Source organism: Hemiscyllium ocellatum, chromosome 7, assembly GCF_020745735.1.
Source record: "Hemiscyllium ocellatum isolate sHemOce1 chromosome 7, sHemOce1.pat.X.cur, whole genome shotgun sequence".
Lineage (NCBI taxonomy): Eukaryota > Metazoa > Chordata > Chondrichthyes > Orectolobiformes > Hemiscylliidae > Hemiscyllium > Hemiscyllium ocellatum.
The window spans coordinates 106,210,820-106,231,135 of NC_083407.1; the positions used below are offsets into that span (position 1 = coordinate 106,210,820).

Here is a 20,316-nt window from a genome sequence, read left to right on the forward strand (position 1 = left end):
TGTAAAAGGTTAATTCTTAAAAGGTAAGGTTAAGTAAAAAGCATACATATCATATGACCTATGCTTAGGTGTCATCATGAAAACATAAATTGTGGCTGGCCTCATGTTATTCATGTGAAAATTGGTGTTGTTCCCTTAAATTGTTGTGCCTCATTACAACAACAGTTGAGATCAGCTATCTTAGAATAGCCTAGGACTCAGACCTAAAGATCCTTATTCTGGATGGTTTACTATTGTGATGCACAGTGATGCACAAAAGAAGGAGCTGCTATAGATGCATTCTTCTCTTTGCAGAGAGAGCCCAGGGTTTACCATTGGATAACAACATATGTAGGGAAAACAAGAAAAGTACTGCAGCTTTAAAATATTGTGGTCATCTAAATAGAAAACTTAAATTATTTGAATAATTTACACTTTTGTGAGGAATTCTAATTTTAATTAAGGACATTATTTTTGTCAGGTCTGCCTAAGATGTGGAGGACAAGCAGAAGCTTGGAAGAACACAGCAAGCTAGGCATCCTCAGGAGTGGGAGAAGTTGACATTTCAGGTATAACAAATGTCAACTTCTCCACCAGCTGATGCTGCCTGGCTTGCTGTGTTCTTCCAGCCTCCTACTTGTCTGTTTTGGATTCCAGCATCTGCGATTTTCTTTTTGTCTCTAACTAAGATGTGGAGGAATCTATCACTTTTTTTAAAAAAACTGCTATGCATTCTTGTTTATGTAAAGTTGCTGGACATCACTGTGGAACAAAGATGGTAGATGGAATCTAACAATGCAGTTTGGTTCAATGCATCAAGCTAGGGCCTGGCACCAAGCAGTTTAATTGCTGAGGCCCACGCTACAAAGTTTTGGTGTCAATAAAATTTATATGGAATTGATAGTGATGCCAAAGAATGTTATTTAAGAAGGAGTCTAGTTGTCTTGTCTGGGCATCCACAGTTGTCTTGTTTGTTTTCTCTTTACCATTTATTTGTAGTACTTCACCAATGTTACTAAATCTGTCACCTCTTTCTTCTCCACGAGGACAATGCACAATATCCATTTGACTCACCTCTGGGTCATCTGTCTGAATAATTCTCTATGTTTAATAGTGAGTTTTCCCTTATGATAAAGTCTCTGAGGAGCACTTTGTGATATTTCACTATGTTACATTCCCATAGAATTCAAATTGTTCTTGGTTCCAAGAGTGACTTAACCAATGTTGTACTTGTTGGTTTCCCATGCTATACTTCACATCAGCTTCAGCTTGCCTAATGCTCAGCCCCCTGCATTCTGTAACACACTGGATCCTGTCTGCCCATGACTGACCTCCAAATAAATCAAAATAATCATCCTTATTCACAGTCGGTCAGTGGCATTATGAACCCGGGGAGACTATAAGACTTCTAAAAGAGAGAAATTTCATGAAGCCAACAGAAAATGGACAAGATTTCACTTTTCAAAATTTTTCATGTAGCAACCAAGTTAAATTTAACCTAACTCAGAAATTAATTAAGCAGCAAAGTCTATTTCACTTGGAATAGTCAATATGACAAAGATTCTGGAGGGTCTGCCACTTTTTAATAACCGCTATGCACTCTTGTATCTGCAAGTTTGTTGTACAAAACTGTGCAATATTTGAAGCAAGTAAAACTATAAAAAATAGGAGCAGAATTAGGCCAATCAGCCCATTGAATCTGCATTGTCATTTGATCATGGCTAATAAGTTTCTCAACCCCATTGTCCTCACATACTTCTTGCATAAATATGGAACCATGTGATCGCACAGTCTTTCCAACTCAGCCTTTGATTTAGTAGGATTCTTATTTCCCATCAAGCCTTTCCAGATCTTGAAGCATATTCGCCATCCGAATCCCTGGACCTGGTTGCCATTGATAAGGCACATAGATACAAATCCTTGAATCACAGCAATCCTGATGGCAACAAAATCTGAAACTCCCATCAAGTAGCAGAACAGTAACAGCAGCAAAGGATCTTGTTTAATCCACAAGCACTCACCCGTCTTCTCAATTTTCTGTCCTTTCCAACTATAAACAGACACTAAAAAAGTCTTTGTCTTATTCTCAGAGTCCTACTTAAGCACCTGGATCTACTCCAAAACTGCTAAATAGAAAACTGTTCCATTCTAAGAAAATCTTGCTTCTTTCTTCTTTTGGCAAATTCTAAGCCTTGTCCTGCACTGCCAAACAAAAGGCACAGGCTGATCCAACTCCATAACAATTAGAAATCTATTTACCCTTTGCTCCTTAGTTGTTTGTCCCCATAGCAATCTCGGATCACTTGGACATTGCTTGGAAGCCAATTGTATCATAGTCAGGAAATCAATGAAGTATTTTTCGGAATACTCCTCAGCCAACTTGCATGTAAAGAGACATTAGAGAAAAGAAAATATAATTGTTTCCCAGCATGTTGGTTATTGTAGTAGCCTTGCCTTTCACTAGCTCTGCAACATTCTTCAGTCTTTGTTCCAATCTATACCCAGGTCTCATCCAATGCTGGGCTCATTTTCATTACTTCCAATTTGCGTTAGCTCTGGCTTACCAGTAAAATTTCCATCTGAGTCAGAAGGTCGTGAGTTTAAATGCCACTTCAGAAATGAGCTCAAATTCCAGGATGACAATTCTATTGCGGTGCTGAGGGAGTGCTATACTGTTGAAAATAACACAGACTTTAAACCCTCTGTGCCCTGAGGGTGGAGATATGCATGACAATGGTGTTCCTCAAAAAAGAACAGAGTAGGTCTCTCCAGTATCCTGCTCAATATTTATTCTTCAACCAACATTATGGAATCAGTCATGTGGGAGTTTCTTGCATACAAAATGGCAGCTATATTTCCTACATTATAGCAATAACTACATTTCAAAGGTACTTCAGTGGATGTAAAGTGATTTGGGGCATTCTAAGTCCATGAAAATCACTGTAGAAATTAAAATATTTATATCTTCTACCTACTGGTCCACCATCATTGACAGAGCCTTTAACCATCTTGTTCAACTCATTGGCATTATCTCTCTAAACCCTTCATGTGTTGTAACTTTTTCCACTCCCACAAACCAACACCTTTGGCTGCTCTTCAATTGCTTGCCATTCAATCCTCCTCTTGTAAAGCAACATGGGACATTCAGTGGTAAGTGAGTGCATGTTGCATGTAAATGGTTGAGCAAAGACTTGTGTTTAGCTTGAGATTCCTCTCAGGGTAACAATTGCCTGTTGACACAGCCTGTCTAGGCTTTAGCATGAAGAATTTTATCTTGGGTAAAATACTGTTGATTTCCTGCCAGCAAGAATCAGCAGCTGAAGATGAGTGGGCAGGAGGAGGGGATTTATACTGATTCCCATCTGTCGCACTAAATTACGATCGTTCACTAAACTCTTACATTGTATTTTCTGTAGTGTGCAAAATTCATGAGTTGTTAGATCCTTTTTAAAAAAGACAGGGAGAGTACTCGATAAAGATTTGGATACAATTGTCTGTCGACTGCCTTTTAAATACAATGTAATGCTGCAATTGCCTTCACGTCATTCTGTTGTGGTAATAAAAGTAACATGGCATGGAAAATTCAGAGGTTCATCTGTTATGACCATCAAACTTCAAATTCCTGTCATTTGGCTCCTTAGTTAAAGCATGAGTGTGTTATCGAACAAGCTTTGGATTCAACAATCAATCTCATGCCCCAGGCCAGACATTGAGAACAAGCTGGACTTGGCATGGTTCTCCGCGTGCAGCATGCTTTATATAGATAGCAACAGCTCAACACAGACATTTCACCACATAAAGCCCAGTGCAAACACTTGGTCATCTCAGTCTCCGCATTAAATCCTTTTCCACACACTGAGAGGGAATGATGTGATCAAAAGGGAATCAAATGTGTATAGATTATCCATATGAGTCACTGACACAAGTGCGGGAGTCAGCAGTTCTTAATTTATACAAACAGGCAGCAGTGCACGTTAGCTCAATTGTCAGTTAGGCAAGGAGTTCAAATTGGAATAGTCTACCCGTTAGTCACTGGTTCTGTGAAATGATGCCAGGAGTATGTTCAAACAAAGCTCAAGTTTTTTTTTTCAAAATTCACTTCATCTTTCATTTCTGTGGTTATTGGGGATTTGGTTTTCTTTAGCCTTCCCATTCTAGAGCAGCTCCCAGTCTCAAATATGCACGGTGAAGTTCGTTATGTAAAAAAGACTGCTGCAGTCATTTTGAGAAGTATGCTGTTATTTCAAAGTTCATTATAAATTCTGCAAGGTCAGTATTTAGGAATCCCATTATTTTATTTAAATACCAGCGGCTATTTTCAATATTGCTGTCAAAAATATGACCACATTTATTACTGGCTCCCAAAGTAATTTGTTTTAGTTTGAAACCGCAAAACATTTCTGGTTGTTGAATATTTAATGCAGTTCAAAATGATGGATGTCAGTTCAAATGATTGAACTTCATCCTTTCATTGTGTTCAGTGTCAGAATCGAGAGCTCTCCAGCCAGATAAGAAATGGGTTAGGTACTAGGGAGCAGCAACAATTAAGTTTCATTTTGGTTTAAGAGATTCCATCCTTTTTTTTTACGCTATTAAGTACCACTAATTCTTAGAAGAGCCAGATGTGAATGAGATGATTTTATATCCATGGTGTTGCACCATCTGCCAGCATGTGTATCAATGCAAAGAACATGAGGTTAATGCCTTCATGCGGAACAATAAAAATCACTCCACGGAGGTAATAGATCTCCTTGCAGTTCTCCTTTCTATTGCCTCTTCTTCAAATTCTGTATAGACAGATGTATTCATTATTTCATTCTCAAGGTGGTGAGGGAACATATTTGAAAGGTGCTGTCAAAAGTTTAGTAAACGCTTGCCCTGCCTTTCTTCTCCTGCCTCAGGTGAAGCAATCCACCAAAGATCTTATTATCCTCCTGGAGAAACACTGAGCTTCATTGATCATCCTTTCCAAATTAACAGTGTGCGCCAGCTGCTAATTAGACACTGGAGAGCCTATTGATCAGGATTATTGGGAATCAATTTCCTCTCTAATTGGAACCCTGATATCTTAGCCTACTCTGGGAACCCCACACAATAAATATTAATCTGTTCCTACCCGCACCGATTCTCAATCCCTTCTCTCAGCATCTACTAAATAATAAGTGACTAGGGTCGACTCTGTGTTCTGTTAGAGACCCTGTACTCGAGCTCTTTTTGTGAACTGTAGGTGGAAACTAGTTTCTCTGGTTGTCTAGTGTGTAGCAGTAATGCCTGGTTTTTTTTTGTAGATATTTTTATTGAAATTTAACATTTTTGCAAATTTACAAAAATAAACAAAACTCTCAAATACAAACATTGATGTACAATTAAATCATATATACAATAGTCATAATTTAACAAAGAAAAGAGAAAGAAAGAAAACAAAACAAAAAAAGAAAAAAAAGAAACGAAAAAAGAAAAAAAAACTCAACTTTCTACTAATCTAACCTATAACTAACCAGAGTGTATACCTAAGTCTCTTACATGCTCAGAATGTATAAACATCAAATATAATAAAACCCGTATTCGCGCAGGATTCCTCTCCCAAGGGGCCCCGGAGCAGCCCGGTCTGAAATCTTCACTAAATAAAAGCCCTTGTTAGGATAGCCGAAATATCTGCATTTATATAATTCAAAAAGGGCTGCCATATTTTATAAAATAATTCAGTCTTTCGGTGCACCATATTTGTGAGGAAGTCACAAATATTCCATAATTAATCTGTGCCAATTTGAAAGTCCAGGGGGGCCCTCAGCCACCCAGTTCACCAAAATATTTTTCCTTGCACAGAAAGAGAGAATAGAAAATAGTCTCTTCCCATGCATATCCAGAGATGAGAGGTTCGAAAAGCCCAAAAGGAGAGATACAGGGTCCACCCTAATTTCCGTTCCTAAAATTTCTGTCAGGGTATTTGCCACTTTAGTCCAGTATCTGCGGATTTTCTGACAAGTCCACAGACAATGTACAAGAGTACCCACCTCTATTTTGCATTTAGGACACATTGGAGATGCTCCTGCCTTAAATTTTGCCAGTCGAGCCGGAGCTATATGGGCCCTATGAAGTATCTTTAGTTGGATAGCCTGAGTTCTGTTACAGATAGCAATTCTTCTAGCATTTTCCCAAATGTCATTCCACATATCCTCAGAGATTTCTAGCCCCAAGTCCTGCTCCCATGTTTTAAGCAGGTCATCCATGTCTCCTGAGACTCCATCATGTAGCAAATGGTATATAGTACTAACGGAGGATGCCCCCGCTGGTCGTAAGACATTACTTTCTCTGTCTGATTTATAAAGACTATCTATTAATGTAGTCTTCCTCTGTATATAATCTCGAACTTGGAAGTATCGAAAGAGATCCCCATTAGGTATTCCGAATTTCGGACGCAGCTGCTCAAAGGACATCAGGATCCCATCTTTAAATAGGTCCCCTAAGCATGCGATGCCCCTGGATCTCCAGAGTTTATAGGTGGCATCTGTAATCCCCGGTTGGAATCCCCATGCGCCTACGATTGGTGCATGGGGGGATGTTTTATGTGAGTTACCCTCATTTTGCCGCATTATATTCCAGGCCTTAATTGTGTTTAATATTATGGGATTTTTACAGTGGTCTGTAATGATTTTCCTCTTATCTGAAAATAAAAGGTTAATAAGTGGGTATTTTACTTGGGAGGCTTCGATATCCAGCCAAATTGATTGTGGATCAGATGAAACCCAGTCAGCTATGTAACTTAGTAGGGAGCTTAACTGATATTTCCTAAAGTCTGGGAAGTCCAGTCCTCCCCTTGCCTGTGGAAGCTGTAGCTTCTTCAGCTTAATAAGGGGATGCCTGGTTTTAACCATAGGCACTATGTGTTCCATGCATACTCTGAATGCCAACTGTGGGCATATCTATGGCAACCCTGACCTAGGAAGGAAAGACATTGGTTTCATTGATATCAATTGTTTCTACTTGACAATATCCACATGGTTATAATTTGGATGTCACCAGACCCTCCTTCACCTCAATGAGGGCAGTCATGTTTGAAGGAATGGTATTTCAGAGAGATACTGAGTGCAGCTTAATGGTGTCAGTGCATGACAATCTCTCAAAGAAGAAAGCAACCAAGAAAATCTTGTTGACTGTAAAAGAACCCCTTAGTTGCTCTAATTAAATTAGGTAATTAGACTGCTAATGCAAATTAGATAGCAGTGGGACCTCAACTGATGTTCTAAAGTAAACAGCTCAGAAATGTAAGCAATGCACCCGTTATAAATGTATTCTCGTCAGGGCCACTTGTTAACAATACTCCAGGAAAAATGGACTGCAGTGGTGAATGCATTCCCCAAAGCACTGGAAACAATTCCGAAATCCCACAAACTAGAAACAGAACTGAGTTATTTAGTGACTCTAAACCACTGCACGATCATCATCTTCAATTCAAAATTTTGTGAGAGCCAGGAAAGGTTTTATGTCATGGGAAAAATGATATGGCATGGCTGTGGTGCTACAGTTAAAAATGTCACGGATGATCAATGTTAAAGGTGAGTATTATAATTCATTCAAAAGTCACAAATCTGTACTTAGAAAAGAATAAATATTCAGAGCAGGGATGTAGGTTTGAAACGTGATATCTCACCATGCACAGAGGAATGGAATGTGTTTGTGATACTCATAAAAGGCATCCACACTTCTTATTTGTTCTCTTGCTTGTCTTTAAACCTTGTATTTTTATTCTGTTTGATCTAGCAGTTCTGTTCCATCTGAAAGCTGTCAGGGTTGCTTTTACCATTTACAGTGCTAGTTCAGTCTGGAAAAGTTTGGATTGATACCCGCCTCCATGTTTAAGCTTTCTCCTGCTTTTTAACTTCATTTCAGTGGCGTGTTTCCCTGAAAGTCTAGTGAAAAATGGTGGGGTAAAAGATGAAGGGCTTATGCCCGAAACGTCGAATTTCCTATTCCTTGGATGCTGCCTAACCTGCTGTGCTTTAACCAGCAACACATTTTCAGCTGAAAAATGGTGGGCAACACATTTTAAATTGTTGCGGGTGGGAGGGTGGAGTACTTTACTTCATGTTTTGGTCAGCACCCTTGTATCAGTATTTCTTCCCTGACAGTTGACATGTGCTTCATGTTAAACTGTTCATGCAACTATAAAAATAACTCTGTCTTCCAGGCATAGGAATTCAAACAATTGACTGACTAAAAGTTATTGTGCTCTGCAGCCTTGTATAGAGGTGATTATAAACAGATGATCATCCCAGAGAATGGAACGTGTTCTATCTCACATGTGTAATGTGTCTGCTCAGGGACATTGTGCTCTAGTTTGTCACTGTTCATAATAATAGTAAAATTGAGAAACTCCTGTCCCACAGACCAGCTGAGCAACTGCTGGGCATAGTTGTATTCACCAAACCATACCTTACGGACAATGACCCAGACTCCTCAATCACCATTTTTGTGTATATCTGTCCCGTCAGTTAGACAGACTCACCAGATGTGGTGGCATAGTGGTGTATAGGTGAGAGAGAGTTGCTCTAGGAGTGCTGAACTTTAAACACGATGAAGTCTCACGATGTCAGATCAAATGTTGGCAAGGGAATCTCCTGCTGGTTTTCCCCATGTGCAATCCCAGATAGCAGACACAGTGGGAATTGTCCAGGAAATTCAAGCTCCCAAAGGGGCAATTCCGTTAACGTACCAAACCCTCTGAAATAATCCATTGAAGGATGGAGAATTCAGTTTAACTAATAGTTACTTGGGAAAAGCTAGAGGATTAAAAACCTTATCTAAATCCTGGGTATCTATTAACTCCCCACTCACCCTGCCAATTATGCTTAACTCCTTATATCAGCAGGCTCCACTGGTTCAAGCTGGCTCAAAAGTCTTGCTCTATTCTCTGACACCACCCTGGTTATTTAGAAGCAGGTACCCCCTGTAGCCATATGACTATATGCTTCCCATATGATCCCATGTCTCCTGCAAAGCCACTCTCTCAGTATCCACCATGAACAGACCTCGGGATTCTTGTATGGATGAGAGAAAACCTCTTGCAATTTACTGCAGTATTCACTTCCATGTACTTGATAGTGAAAAAATCTCCCATTCACAAAACCCAATCAAAGGTTTGAAATGCCCTCAAGCAGCTAATCCCCCATACAATCAAGCTTCTTATTACCTGCCACCCCCCCAATCAAAGGCAACTAATCCATTAATAGCTTCTTTAAATTGCTAGTTAAACTAAGAACTCAGAACACTCTGTTGAGGTAATGTTGTTTAAAATTATCTCAACATTCTAAATAATATTTTATAATAATGCTTTGAAAATGTTAACAAAAACTTTTATAAAATTGCATGGCCAATTGCTATACTTTTCTAAGCTAAACCAGATGACCTGTCAATTAAAGCAAGCAAGCAGCGTGTTTGTTACCTATCATATCCTCAGTCGTTTTCTCCTCCTAATTAAAAACATTTGGATATAAAAATACTTCAGATCATATAAAAAGAATGTAGCAGCCCTTCAAGAGTGTAATATCTCTTTCATCTTTTCTTAGTTCACAGACAGTGGATTAAAGCCTTTGAATCAGCCAAAGTGAGACCTGTTTGAACTTGGATCTTTTTAAAATTGCCCTGCTGACTTTGGGTAGTCTGTCTGTGTGAATCATGCCCCAACCCCTTCCACTTGCCAGCAAAAGTGAATATCAGAAACGGAGTTGGAACTTCAGTATCTGAATCTACTCACCATTTTTAAAAGGTGTGATAAGTCTTCCTGGCTTCACAAAATCTGACCCATTCACGTTTACTCCATTTAAACCCCTCAACACACTCCCCAGGAAGGAATGCAACTCTTTATCATTCTTTTGCCGTGAGTTTAATATTTCTGAACTTTCAACTCTGACGTGGAAGACTCAGAAATGTAATCTTCCAAGGGCGCAGTGGTCTGTCTTCAGCTGACAGCACGTATGCAAACTCAGATTGAAACTTCACTATGTACTTATTGCTTAAAGAAATTGGAAATCTTCATCAGAGGGTAGACCGTGGTGTAACGGTCATGTCATTGGTCCAGTAATCCAGAGATCTAGGTTCATGCATTGAAGACATGGCTTAATTTCACTGTGGCAGCTGTCAAAACTTAAATGTAAGTAATAAATCTGGATATTAAAGTTATCAGCAGTTAGTTCTAGTTCATTAATGTCCTTAGGAAAGAAAATCTGACATCCTTACATGGTCCAGTCTACATGTGCCACGAGACCAACAGTGATGAGGATGACTAGAAGTGCGTGGTGATGCACTTTGGTCAGAAAAACATTGAAAGACAATAAAGAAAGGTGGTACAAATCAAAAGGGGAGTGCAGGAGCAGAGGATTCTTGGTGTATATGTGCATTGAAAGTGGCAGGGCAGGTAGAGAGAGACCAGTAAATAAAACATAACAGTACTCCTGGCTGTGAGGTGATGTTGACCTTGTATAAAGACAACTGGAGTGTTGTGTAGGTTCTGGTTGCCACATTTCAGGAAGGAAGTTTTGGAGAGATTGCGAAAGCGGTTACAAGAATGGTTCCAGGGATGAGGAACTTCGGTTACGAGGATAGATTGAAGAAGTTGGGGGTGTTCTCCTTGGAGAGGAGAATGCTAAGAGGAGATCTGATAGATCAAAATCCTGAATTGGGTCGGATAAAGTAGATTTGGAAAAACTGTTCTTGCTCATAAGAGGAGCAAGAATGAGGGCTTAGATTTAAAGTGATGTGCAAAAGAAGCTAGTGAAGTGAGGAAAATAGTTTTTACTCAGCAAATGGAACGCGCTGCCTCCACCAGTTGAGACATCCAAGAGAGCATTGGATAACAATCGTGTATCTGGCAATGGGGTGGAAGGGGGGGGTAAGGTGGAAGCTGTAAATTGGCATGAAGTAATGATGCTCATTGAACAGGTATCAGTACAGACTGTAATGATGGGATGAATGGCCTCTTTCAGTGCCTTAAATGGTCTGTGATTCTGTGACCTTGTGAAATGGCTTTCCAGACAACTCAATTCAAGGCAATTAGGGGTCGTCAACAAACATTGCCCTTTGCCAGCAACATCCCATGAAAAATAAAGGAAAATAGACTTCCAAGGAAGTATAATAGCCTCCTAAAATTTATTTTTCAAAATATGAAGAGGGTGCAATGGCTTATCATTTTCTGCAGTTCTTTTTTTCTTATGTGGACACTTTAATGATAAATTGCATGCCAAGTTATGTTACAAGGCTGTGACTTACTCAGCAACAGAACCCGCCTGAAAAATCACATTCACTCCGTGTTGATGCAAAATGTTGGAGGTGCCGTCCTTTTTATTGAAGCAATGTCCGTTTGATCTTTTTGTGGAGGTAAAGGATCCTATTTCAAAGAAGTGAATGGAGGATTTCGCTGCTTCCCTGGCCAATATTTATCTTTCAACCAACATCGCTAAAATAGATTTATTTATCGTTATCACAGTTCTCAATGTGGGAGCCTGCTGAGTACAAATAGGCTGCTTTGTTTTCTTTGGTCATTCACAGGATATGGAGCATAGTCATAGAGTTGTACAGCACAGAAACAGACCCTTTGTTCAACTCGTCTAGATATCCTAAATTAATCTAATCCTTTTTGCCACCTCAACCCTTTCTATTCATGTACACGTCCAGATGCCTTTTAAATGTGATTGTACTCACCTCCACCATCTCCTCTGGCAGCTCAATTTATACGCGCACCATCCTCTGCATGCAAGTATTGTCCCACAATTCCTTTTTATATTGTTCCCCTCTCATCTTAAGCCTCTCTAGTTTTGAACTCTCCCACCTGAGGAAAAAGACCTTGGCTATTCACTCTATGCATTGCCACTCATGATTTTATAAACCTCTATAAGGCCACCCCTCAGCGTGTGAGGCTCCAAGGAAAATAGCCCCAGCCTATTTAGCCTCTCCTTATAACTCAAACCCTCCAGTCATGGCAACATACTTGTAAATCTTTTCTGAATGTTTTCAAACTTAACAACGTCTTTCCTAGAGCAGGAAAACCAGAATTTAATGCAGTATTCCAAATGTGGCCTCACTAAAATCCTGTATAACCACAACATGACACCCCAAATCCTCAAATCAATGCACTGACCAAAAAGAAAACCAAGCATACCAAATGTCTTATGCACTAGCCTGTCTACCTATGACTCAATTTTCAAGGAACTATAAACCTATACCCCAAGGTCTCTTTGTTCAACACCACTGTCTAGGCCATCATTTATTGTCCATTCCTAACTGTCATGAGTCATGAACCACTTTTCTTAACCACTTCAATTCTTGAGACATGGGATACCTTCCATTCTGTGAAGAAGGGGGTTCCAGGACCCAGCGATGGTGGAAGAATGGCAATGTAGCTCCAAGTTAGGAAGATGTATGACTGGACAGGAAATTGTAGGTGATGGTGTTCTCATTTATATAATGCCATGGCCCTTCTAGATGGTACAGGTCCTTGATTTGGAAATTGCTGTCAAGAAGGAGCCTCGAGAAGTTGTTGCAGTGCATCTTTTACATCATACTACCAAGTGTCAGTGGTGGAAGGAGTGAACGTTGAAGTTGATGTTGAGTGTTGTTGGAGCTGTACCCAGCCAGGCAAGCAGAGAGTATCTGATCACATACCTTGCATCTCCTACATTGCAAGAAGGACTTGATACCGAGAATGTGTAATTAGCTAAGAAAAAACTTATAGGTGTTCAGAGATAAACACAAATCATCTTTATTCTGGCAGGGGAAATATCAGTTCCCTGGTCAATGATGCTGGTGACAAGTGCATGTTATAAAGGCTTCTCACGAGATGATTGTTGATCCTCACAACAAGCAGTTTCCCAATCAGCTTATTTGAAGTGTGTACTTGGATCAATGACCAGCATGCAAGGTGTTATACTTCATGAGAAGTAATGCCTATAGGACAGAATCAGAAGAGAAAGAGTTGGCCACACATTTCTAGACAGACAGTATACTGTTTTAGGAGTGTGGAATCCCTGAAGCAGATTTCTCCGTTCCACCACCCATTGAATGGTGTGTGAGGGCTGAGTAAGTAGTGCAGCCAAAGCCCAATCATTTCTTATCAATGCTAAGCTAATGAAATACTTAATTTTGGACTTTATCCAGGATATATGATCCATCTGCAAGTCAATATAATGGTTACTTTGCAGGTAGTTTGCTTTGCAAATGGAAGCTCATTAGCGGAAGGTGGCAACATAGTAGTAATGTCCCTGGATCACTCATCCAAAAGCCTGGGCTAATGCTGTTGAGATGTGGGTTCAGTCGGTGGGGTTTAAATTCAGTTAATACATCTGAAATGAAAGTCAACCTCAGTATAGGTGACCATGCAACCATTTTCAACTGTTCTACCGGCACATCTGGTTTAGCAATGCTATTTAGAAGTGCAGATCTGCCAACCTGATCTTGCCTGCATGTCGTTCCATTCCCACAGCAAAAAAAAAGGCCGAGCAAGCCACTCAGTTGCATAGAAATGCTACAAATTTGAGAAAGAATAAAACTTGACAGACCACCCGAGTACTGAAGTAGACACTGGAAATTGTAGCCCTTTTTATGCTGCATTGTGTCAAAATTTGGAAAGCTGTCTGTTAGACTAATCAAGCAATAGTCCTACTCAGTAAATCACAATTTACAGACAGTGTCCCCATCCCCGTTCCTAGAAACCAGTGCATCAGTACGAATGATAAGGCTGAAGCATTTGCACCTACTTTCGTCCAGAAATGCCGAGTGGATCACTTCAGCATCCTCTGAGATTCTCAGTATTCCAGGTGCCGAGCTTCTGTCAGTTCTATTCACTCCACATGATACCATGAAACTATTGAAGGAACTGAACACTGTGAAGTCTGTGAGCCCTGGCAACAATCCGACAATAGTATTGAAGACTTGTCTTCCAGAACTAGTCTCCCTCCTAGCCAAGCTGTTCCAGTACAGCTATAACACTGACACCTGCCCAGCCACGTGGAAAATTGGTCACATATCTCCCGTTCACAGAAAACAGGACAAATTCAAAGCAGTACCGCACCATCAGTCTACTCTCAATGACAAAATCTGATTGAGATGAGGGTGAACAGTTCATTGGTCCTTTTAATTTTTGTACCTATCCACCATCTCTTGTTGATTTCTGTACTTTGACTGCTAATTGATAATCAATAATTATAAGTTCTAATGGGTGACACCTTTGTCTCAACACAACTGTTGTGAGACTGAGGTCTGTTTAGTGATAGAATCCTTCATGTGCAGTTTAAGATTTTGCCATTTATGTGATCAATTCTATTATAGTGTGGTGAGCTCAAAGCCATGTAACCAGAAGGTTTAGTTAGCCCATCTGTGAGATCCAGGACTAACCTGTCAGCAAAACGGAGAACATTTGGAGAGAATTAGAATTCCAACCTGTTAATCCAACACTCCAGCAGTGCTTTTGTGTGTGCTTAGGATTCCTACAGGTATCAGCCATGGCTCAGTAGGTAGTCCATTCACTTCTGAATCAGAATGTTCATGTTGTACTCTAGAGGTTGAGCACGAACTTTAGAATGACTCCAGTACAATATTGAACAGGTGTCGCACAATTAGAGATGCTTTCTTTAAAATTATGTGTTAAAGCAAGACACAATTTTGCCCTCTCAGGTGGATATAAGTGATCCATTGACACTATTTGCAGAAAAACTGGGAAAATAGCTTGATAGCACAGAATGTGCATATTGGTTAGAAGAGATACTTGTGTTTGTCTGACTAAGTGTCTGTTTTGTTGAATTGCATGGCGGTGTGGGGGGAGGGGGAGGAGGGGTGGGAAACAGGATGAAGAGGGTTCTGTCCACGCGGTCAAGCAAAGTGTCTCACTGTATCTGACCTAACTAACTTCATTAGCCATGTACCTGACCCCATGATGCCATCATCCTTGACACTGCCTTGTGTCTGGACAAGCACCATCGGTCTGCCCTGTATCGTCCTTGGTATTTGGGAAAGTTGGTGCTCCGCTTTCTGAGCGTGGTGCTGCTAGATGGGGCGGTGTGGGGGAGGGACATCTGCTCCTTTAGGACCAACAGAAGAGAAAGCCAATGTCAAACCATACCAGCTTGGCCCAAGGTTCCCAACTGGCTGCTAGGGTCTCAGCCATCTGGAGGAATGACCAACACTGTAGAAAGAAGGTCAATGTCTTTATCCACTCCACCAATGTAGTGCAACCATCTTTTCTCCAGTGCCTTGCACTCACTCCATCTCTGCTACTGTACATATTTCATATCAATGTTCATGCTGTACTGTGCTCACCATGGCCCACAACATCTTCCCCACACTTATCCGCCCTAACCCATCTGTCAACCCCACCAACCCTGCCTGCCCTTTGCACTTCCAACCCATTCATTGGAGACACCTTGCCGTCTGTACCAAAAATGAAGAGCTTTCCTCTCTCACTTTCACCTCCCTTTATATCTGCCTCCCTCTCCTTCCAGGGGGATAACAGTCTACACAAGTAGAAAAAGTCAAGACTGGTGGTGGACTGTCCAACATTCAGCTTCTCACCCATTTTATGGAGAGCATCCTGACTCTGACCACCCCGAGCATCTCACAGGCTGTGTCCAAGCACATGGATTCATATTGAAAGCTACCCTTCACTGACTGAACTCTGATGTCTTGAATGAAGGCTATCTCTTTATCTTTGACTGAGAGCTGCTGACAACCTTGCCAAACCTCCTGACTATGTGTAAGGCTGAGGGGTGACATTAAAGAGGTTTACAAAATTATGAGGGGCATGGATAGGGTAAATAGACAAAGTATTTTCTCTGGGATCGGGGAGTCCAGAACTAGAGGCCATAGATTTAGGGTGAGAGGGGAAAGATATAAAAGAGACCTAAGGGGCAACTTTTTCACGTGTATGGAATGAGCTGCCAGAGGAAGTGGTGGAGGCTGGTACAATTGCAACATTTAAGAGGAATTTGGATGGGTATATGAATAGGAGGGTTTGGAGGGATATGGGCCGGATGCTGGCAGGTGGGACTAGATTGGGTTGGGATATCTGGTCGGCATGGACGGGTTGGACCGAAGGGTCTGTTTCCATGCTGTACATCTCTATGACTCTATAATACTGTGAGGCTGGAGAAGCAATCCAAGGCAGCGATGATGTGATCATTCAGACAGGCTCAGAGTTAGTGAATACTAAGAGAGCAAGTGGACAGCTCAGAGATGCAACCTGATCCAATCCATGGGTACATGTGCCTGACCGCATTCTGTCCTTGCTGCAGCTTTGCAATGATATTGCTAGTGTAGCCCAAGGTGTCCTGTTAGCAGGTTGGAAATGTGCATGAAGATTCTTGGAGGTTTGCACAGGCCTGCTGTCAATGATCATGGATGAGGAATGCATGTAACCAGTGCCGTGGAGCGTTCCCTGAGTTGTTATTGCCTGGTGCTCAACACGAACCATCCTTTGGAGCAAGCCATGAGTTGAAGGCATCAAGTACCTCATGTGTTGAAATGAGATGAGATGTGCAGTTAATGAAGCTATTAACAAGCAATACTGCTCCTTAATCGGCAGCCTTCAGCTGTCAAGTGAGAATCTCACCTCAGTGTCCAAACTTTATTTAAAATATGCAGCGATTTGCTCCTGATGTCAAGATAGGTCTTGCTGGATTTCTGACCCAATTGTCACTTTTTCTGGTAGTCCACATTGTTCAGTCCTCCTGTAAGATTCTGTCCGTGTTGACAGATGTTTTTGTCTTGCAGTTGCCCGGGCAGACGTGAGCATGCCAAATGGCAAAGGAAGCAACAATTTATACTGCCTGAAACGAGGGCTCTGATTGGTTAGTCAGTCAGGTCTGATTGGTACAGGCATTGTCATGGAGCATACAACTGTCAACTATAGTTATACTTGCTGGAAATTACAGAAGGTCATATGTGGGGCCCTCTCTGCTGCAAACAGAAAGAACAACCATAGGCATTGCGTCTTTATTGACTTAAACAATATGGGGGGGGTGATGATGGAGGAGGAGGTGAAGGAGGACAGTAATGCCCTAATGCATTCTTCATGCTAGTACTTCAATCAATAAGAGTCTGTTTGACAACCAGTTTCCAATGGAATATGACTTGTTGCTCCATTTGAAATTTGATATTCTTGAGTCTGTCCTGAGGAGTATAAGAACAGAGGAGTTCTCTCAAGGGCCAGGGCTAACATCTAACCTCAACTTTTATCTTAAAATTACATTGACCTGTGGTTAGCACATTGCTATTTGTTTGGATATTAACTGTTGCATTTTTTCCAATGTGCTCATGTAATGTTGCAAGATTTAGCAGTGCATTAACAACAGCTGATGAATCATGGAGAACTAAGGATTTGAATTTATATGACACCTTTTGTAACCACATGTCAATGCATTATTGCCACTGAAGTACCTGGATTAACTGTTTAAGTCTCTAAAAGGGGACTTGAAACTACAGCCATCTGACTTCAGGGTAAGAGGACTAGTAGTAACTCACAGCTGGTGTTTAAATAACAATTAATAAGTCGCAGAGTCAGTTTTTAGATGAGCATAACAATAGCAAATGTCCATTAGTCAAAAACATCCACAGTCTAGCATTGTTTACTTCAATTTTCCATAGCTGTGAACTGCAAACGTGTGCGTGCCCTTTCCAATTTCTTTGTTTTGATGGGGTTTATCTCTGTCCTCCTAGGATTGAAGCCAAGCACCAGGAATTGAGAGAGAAGCAGGCAAGAGAGCGGTATGATCAGCTGCCCTCCACCGGTCCCTCGGTGCCTGACATCGAAGATGATGATATGGACCCCAACTACGCAAAAGTGAACCACTTTCGGGAACCACCGCCACCCAGAAGTTTATTCAAGGCCCCATCCCCACAGCTGCACCCGATAAATCCAGCTTGGGACGTGACTACAGAGCAGGAGAACCTGGATGGATTGTACGCCAAGGTCAACAAGCAGCAGCCTCCTGTTCCTGACAGGTAACTTGATTATCCCCGATGAAAGTACTCACTGGATGTTGTGCTTTGTGTCTTTATAATTTACTTGTGTCTCAGATGTTAGTGGTTCATAAACTGGAACAATTTCTTGCCCGTGTGCTTAACCAACTGATACAAGAGCAAGGTGAAAACTCAGAAGCTAATGTGTTTCCTTTCAGCACATATTTCACCTATTTCCTTCCAAAAGTTTCTTTGCTTGTGGATGTTTACTGCCTTTTAACTGGTTAGTGACAGATGATGGAGTTTTTACTTTGGGTCATAACACCCTTGAGTTCACAGAAGATTCGATGCCCATTGGGGTTCGCTACTGTTCAGTGATCCCTTTTGGAGGTGTATGCCCAAGTGGACACAATCTGGCACATTTGTTATCTCTCAACTTTAAGCAAAGTGCAAATGCTCACCATTATTATGGACCAGCCAAGACCCCTCAAAACATTTCAAGAAGGTAGCCCATTCCCTAACTTTGCTAACTGTTTTAAGCAGGTGTACAGTGGATATTCCTGGAGAGAATCAGCTGGTCAAACCACTTTGTTTTCAATAAACAGAATTTATTTACAGGATTACTGAATGAAATGCAAAAAATAGAAAATAGAATACTGAATAACATATCTTACCCAAAATCCCACCAGACTGTCCCAACTTAATGAGGCTGTTCCAAATACTTGCAACAATCCTCACATACACCCCTTGGCAGAAAAGGATAAGTCAAACACAGGTTCTTACAGGATAAAAGTCAGAGAGAGAGTACCGGCCTGGATCTGTTTCTTTGGGTCCAGCAGCCTTTCCTCACACTTAAAAACAAACCAAACCAGAAAAAAACCTGAGCTGGGAGAACTGGCCACTCCCCTTTCATTGTACAAGGGTTTTTCATTTAAAACTTGAAAGCCTTTGCCTGAGGCAGTCTCTGTTAGCTATTATAAAATTGGCCCTAAAACCCTTCACCTCCAGATGTTTCAGGATCTGTGTCATTTATGACCTCTCCGAAAAAAAGCCAAGGATTGCATAACCTTGTTAAAGGAGCAGCTTGGTTACACTATCAATGTCCAAATTTGAACACCTGGGAGCTCAAGCAGTCTGTACCTTGAATTTGCTTTACAATCTCTGGGAGACTAAGGAAATAATAGAAGTATTTCACATGCAAACTTGGCCCTGGGCTTGGATTCCAAACCTGAGAGGCAGACTTCCAGTTCAGTAAAGGGAAATTAAGCATTGATGCAGCAAAACAGCCGCTGATGGGAGCAGATGAGGTGGTGGGAGAAAGAAGATAGACTTGTGTTTACGTTTATGAACTCAGGACACCATAAAGCATTCTGAAGTCAGAGAGATATTGTTGAAATGTAGTCACTACAATAGTTACAATATGAAGTGCAGCAGCTAATATGTGAAGCAAACTCCCATAAACAACAATGCCATGATGACCAGACCACGGTTGTTTTGTGCTTTTTATTGAAGAGTTAAATAATGGCCATAGTACTCCTCTGCTGTTCTTTATTACAGTGCCTTGGAATCTTTACATTGAGCTGAAAAGGTGGGTGGGATTTTAATCTATCTACTCTTCTGAGAGACGGCACTCCCAATTGTGTAGCATTCCCTCTACACAGCAGTGAAGTGCAATGTAGTTGCTGTGTTCAGCCTTCTAAAGTGGGCTTAAGCCCTCCATTTCCCCCCACCGCCCCCATCTACTAACTTAGAGATGACAGTGCCACACATTGAGGGGTGGTTGATGAGCAGAGTGGCCTAAAGAATGGGGAAAGTTCCCAGGTTGGTAGAATAATTAGACTCTTCTCTTTAACTATTTTGCACGAAGGTGTTTCTTTTAAGTTTGGGGGTGACCAATGCCTTGTCTACTACAAAAGCTGCGTGGCAATTTTTAGGGATACGGAGTGTGTAAATCAATTTGGACCTGGAAAGTCTCAGAAGTTGTACTTGTTCTGCTCAAGATTAAACTTTGACTTTGAAATTCCTGCTCTGGCTCAGTTTTGTACATCCCTCACATTTTTGGATCACAGTTCCTCTGGGATCCCCTTCACCACGCACCAACCTCCTCCTCCTGATCAGTATGACCTTGAACGAGGCTGGGTTGCTCTCTGGTGCACTGATTTTCATCACTTTGGCTGTGCCCAAGATAGAGTGGCCTGAAGATTCAAAGTACAAAACAAAATCGAGTCCTGCCCTGAAGTGCCCTTGAAACTAGAGTGTAAATAGTCATGCAAATACGCATTTATACCAAATCAATTGTTCCTTTTTTTACATCCAGAGCTCTGAATCCTGTCCTTTCTGAAGGAAAAGAAAGTTAATTTTGTATAGTTGTATTGTAGTGTATTAAAAATTCAA

The 20,316-nt window shown here is 41.0% G+C and overlaps 1 protein-coding gene across 3 annotated transcripts in view; it reads left to right on the top strand.

The window, feature by feature from the left end:
* LOC132817259 (partitioning defective 3 homolog B-like) overlaps positions 1-20,316 on the top strand; it is a 993,739-nt gene that overhangs the window by 758,209 nt on the left and 215,214 nt on the right. For all 3 annotated transcript variants that reach the window (XM_060827625.1, XM_060827628.1, XM_060827626.1), the window contains one exon: positions 17,680-17,964. In XM_060827625.1, the coding sequence (XP_060683608.1) occupies positions 17,680-17,964 (285 nt within the window). The remainder of the gene's footprint in view (positions 1-17,679; positions 17,965-20,316) is intronic.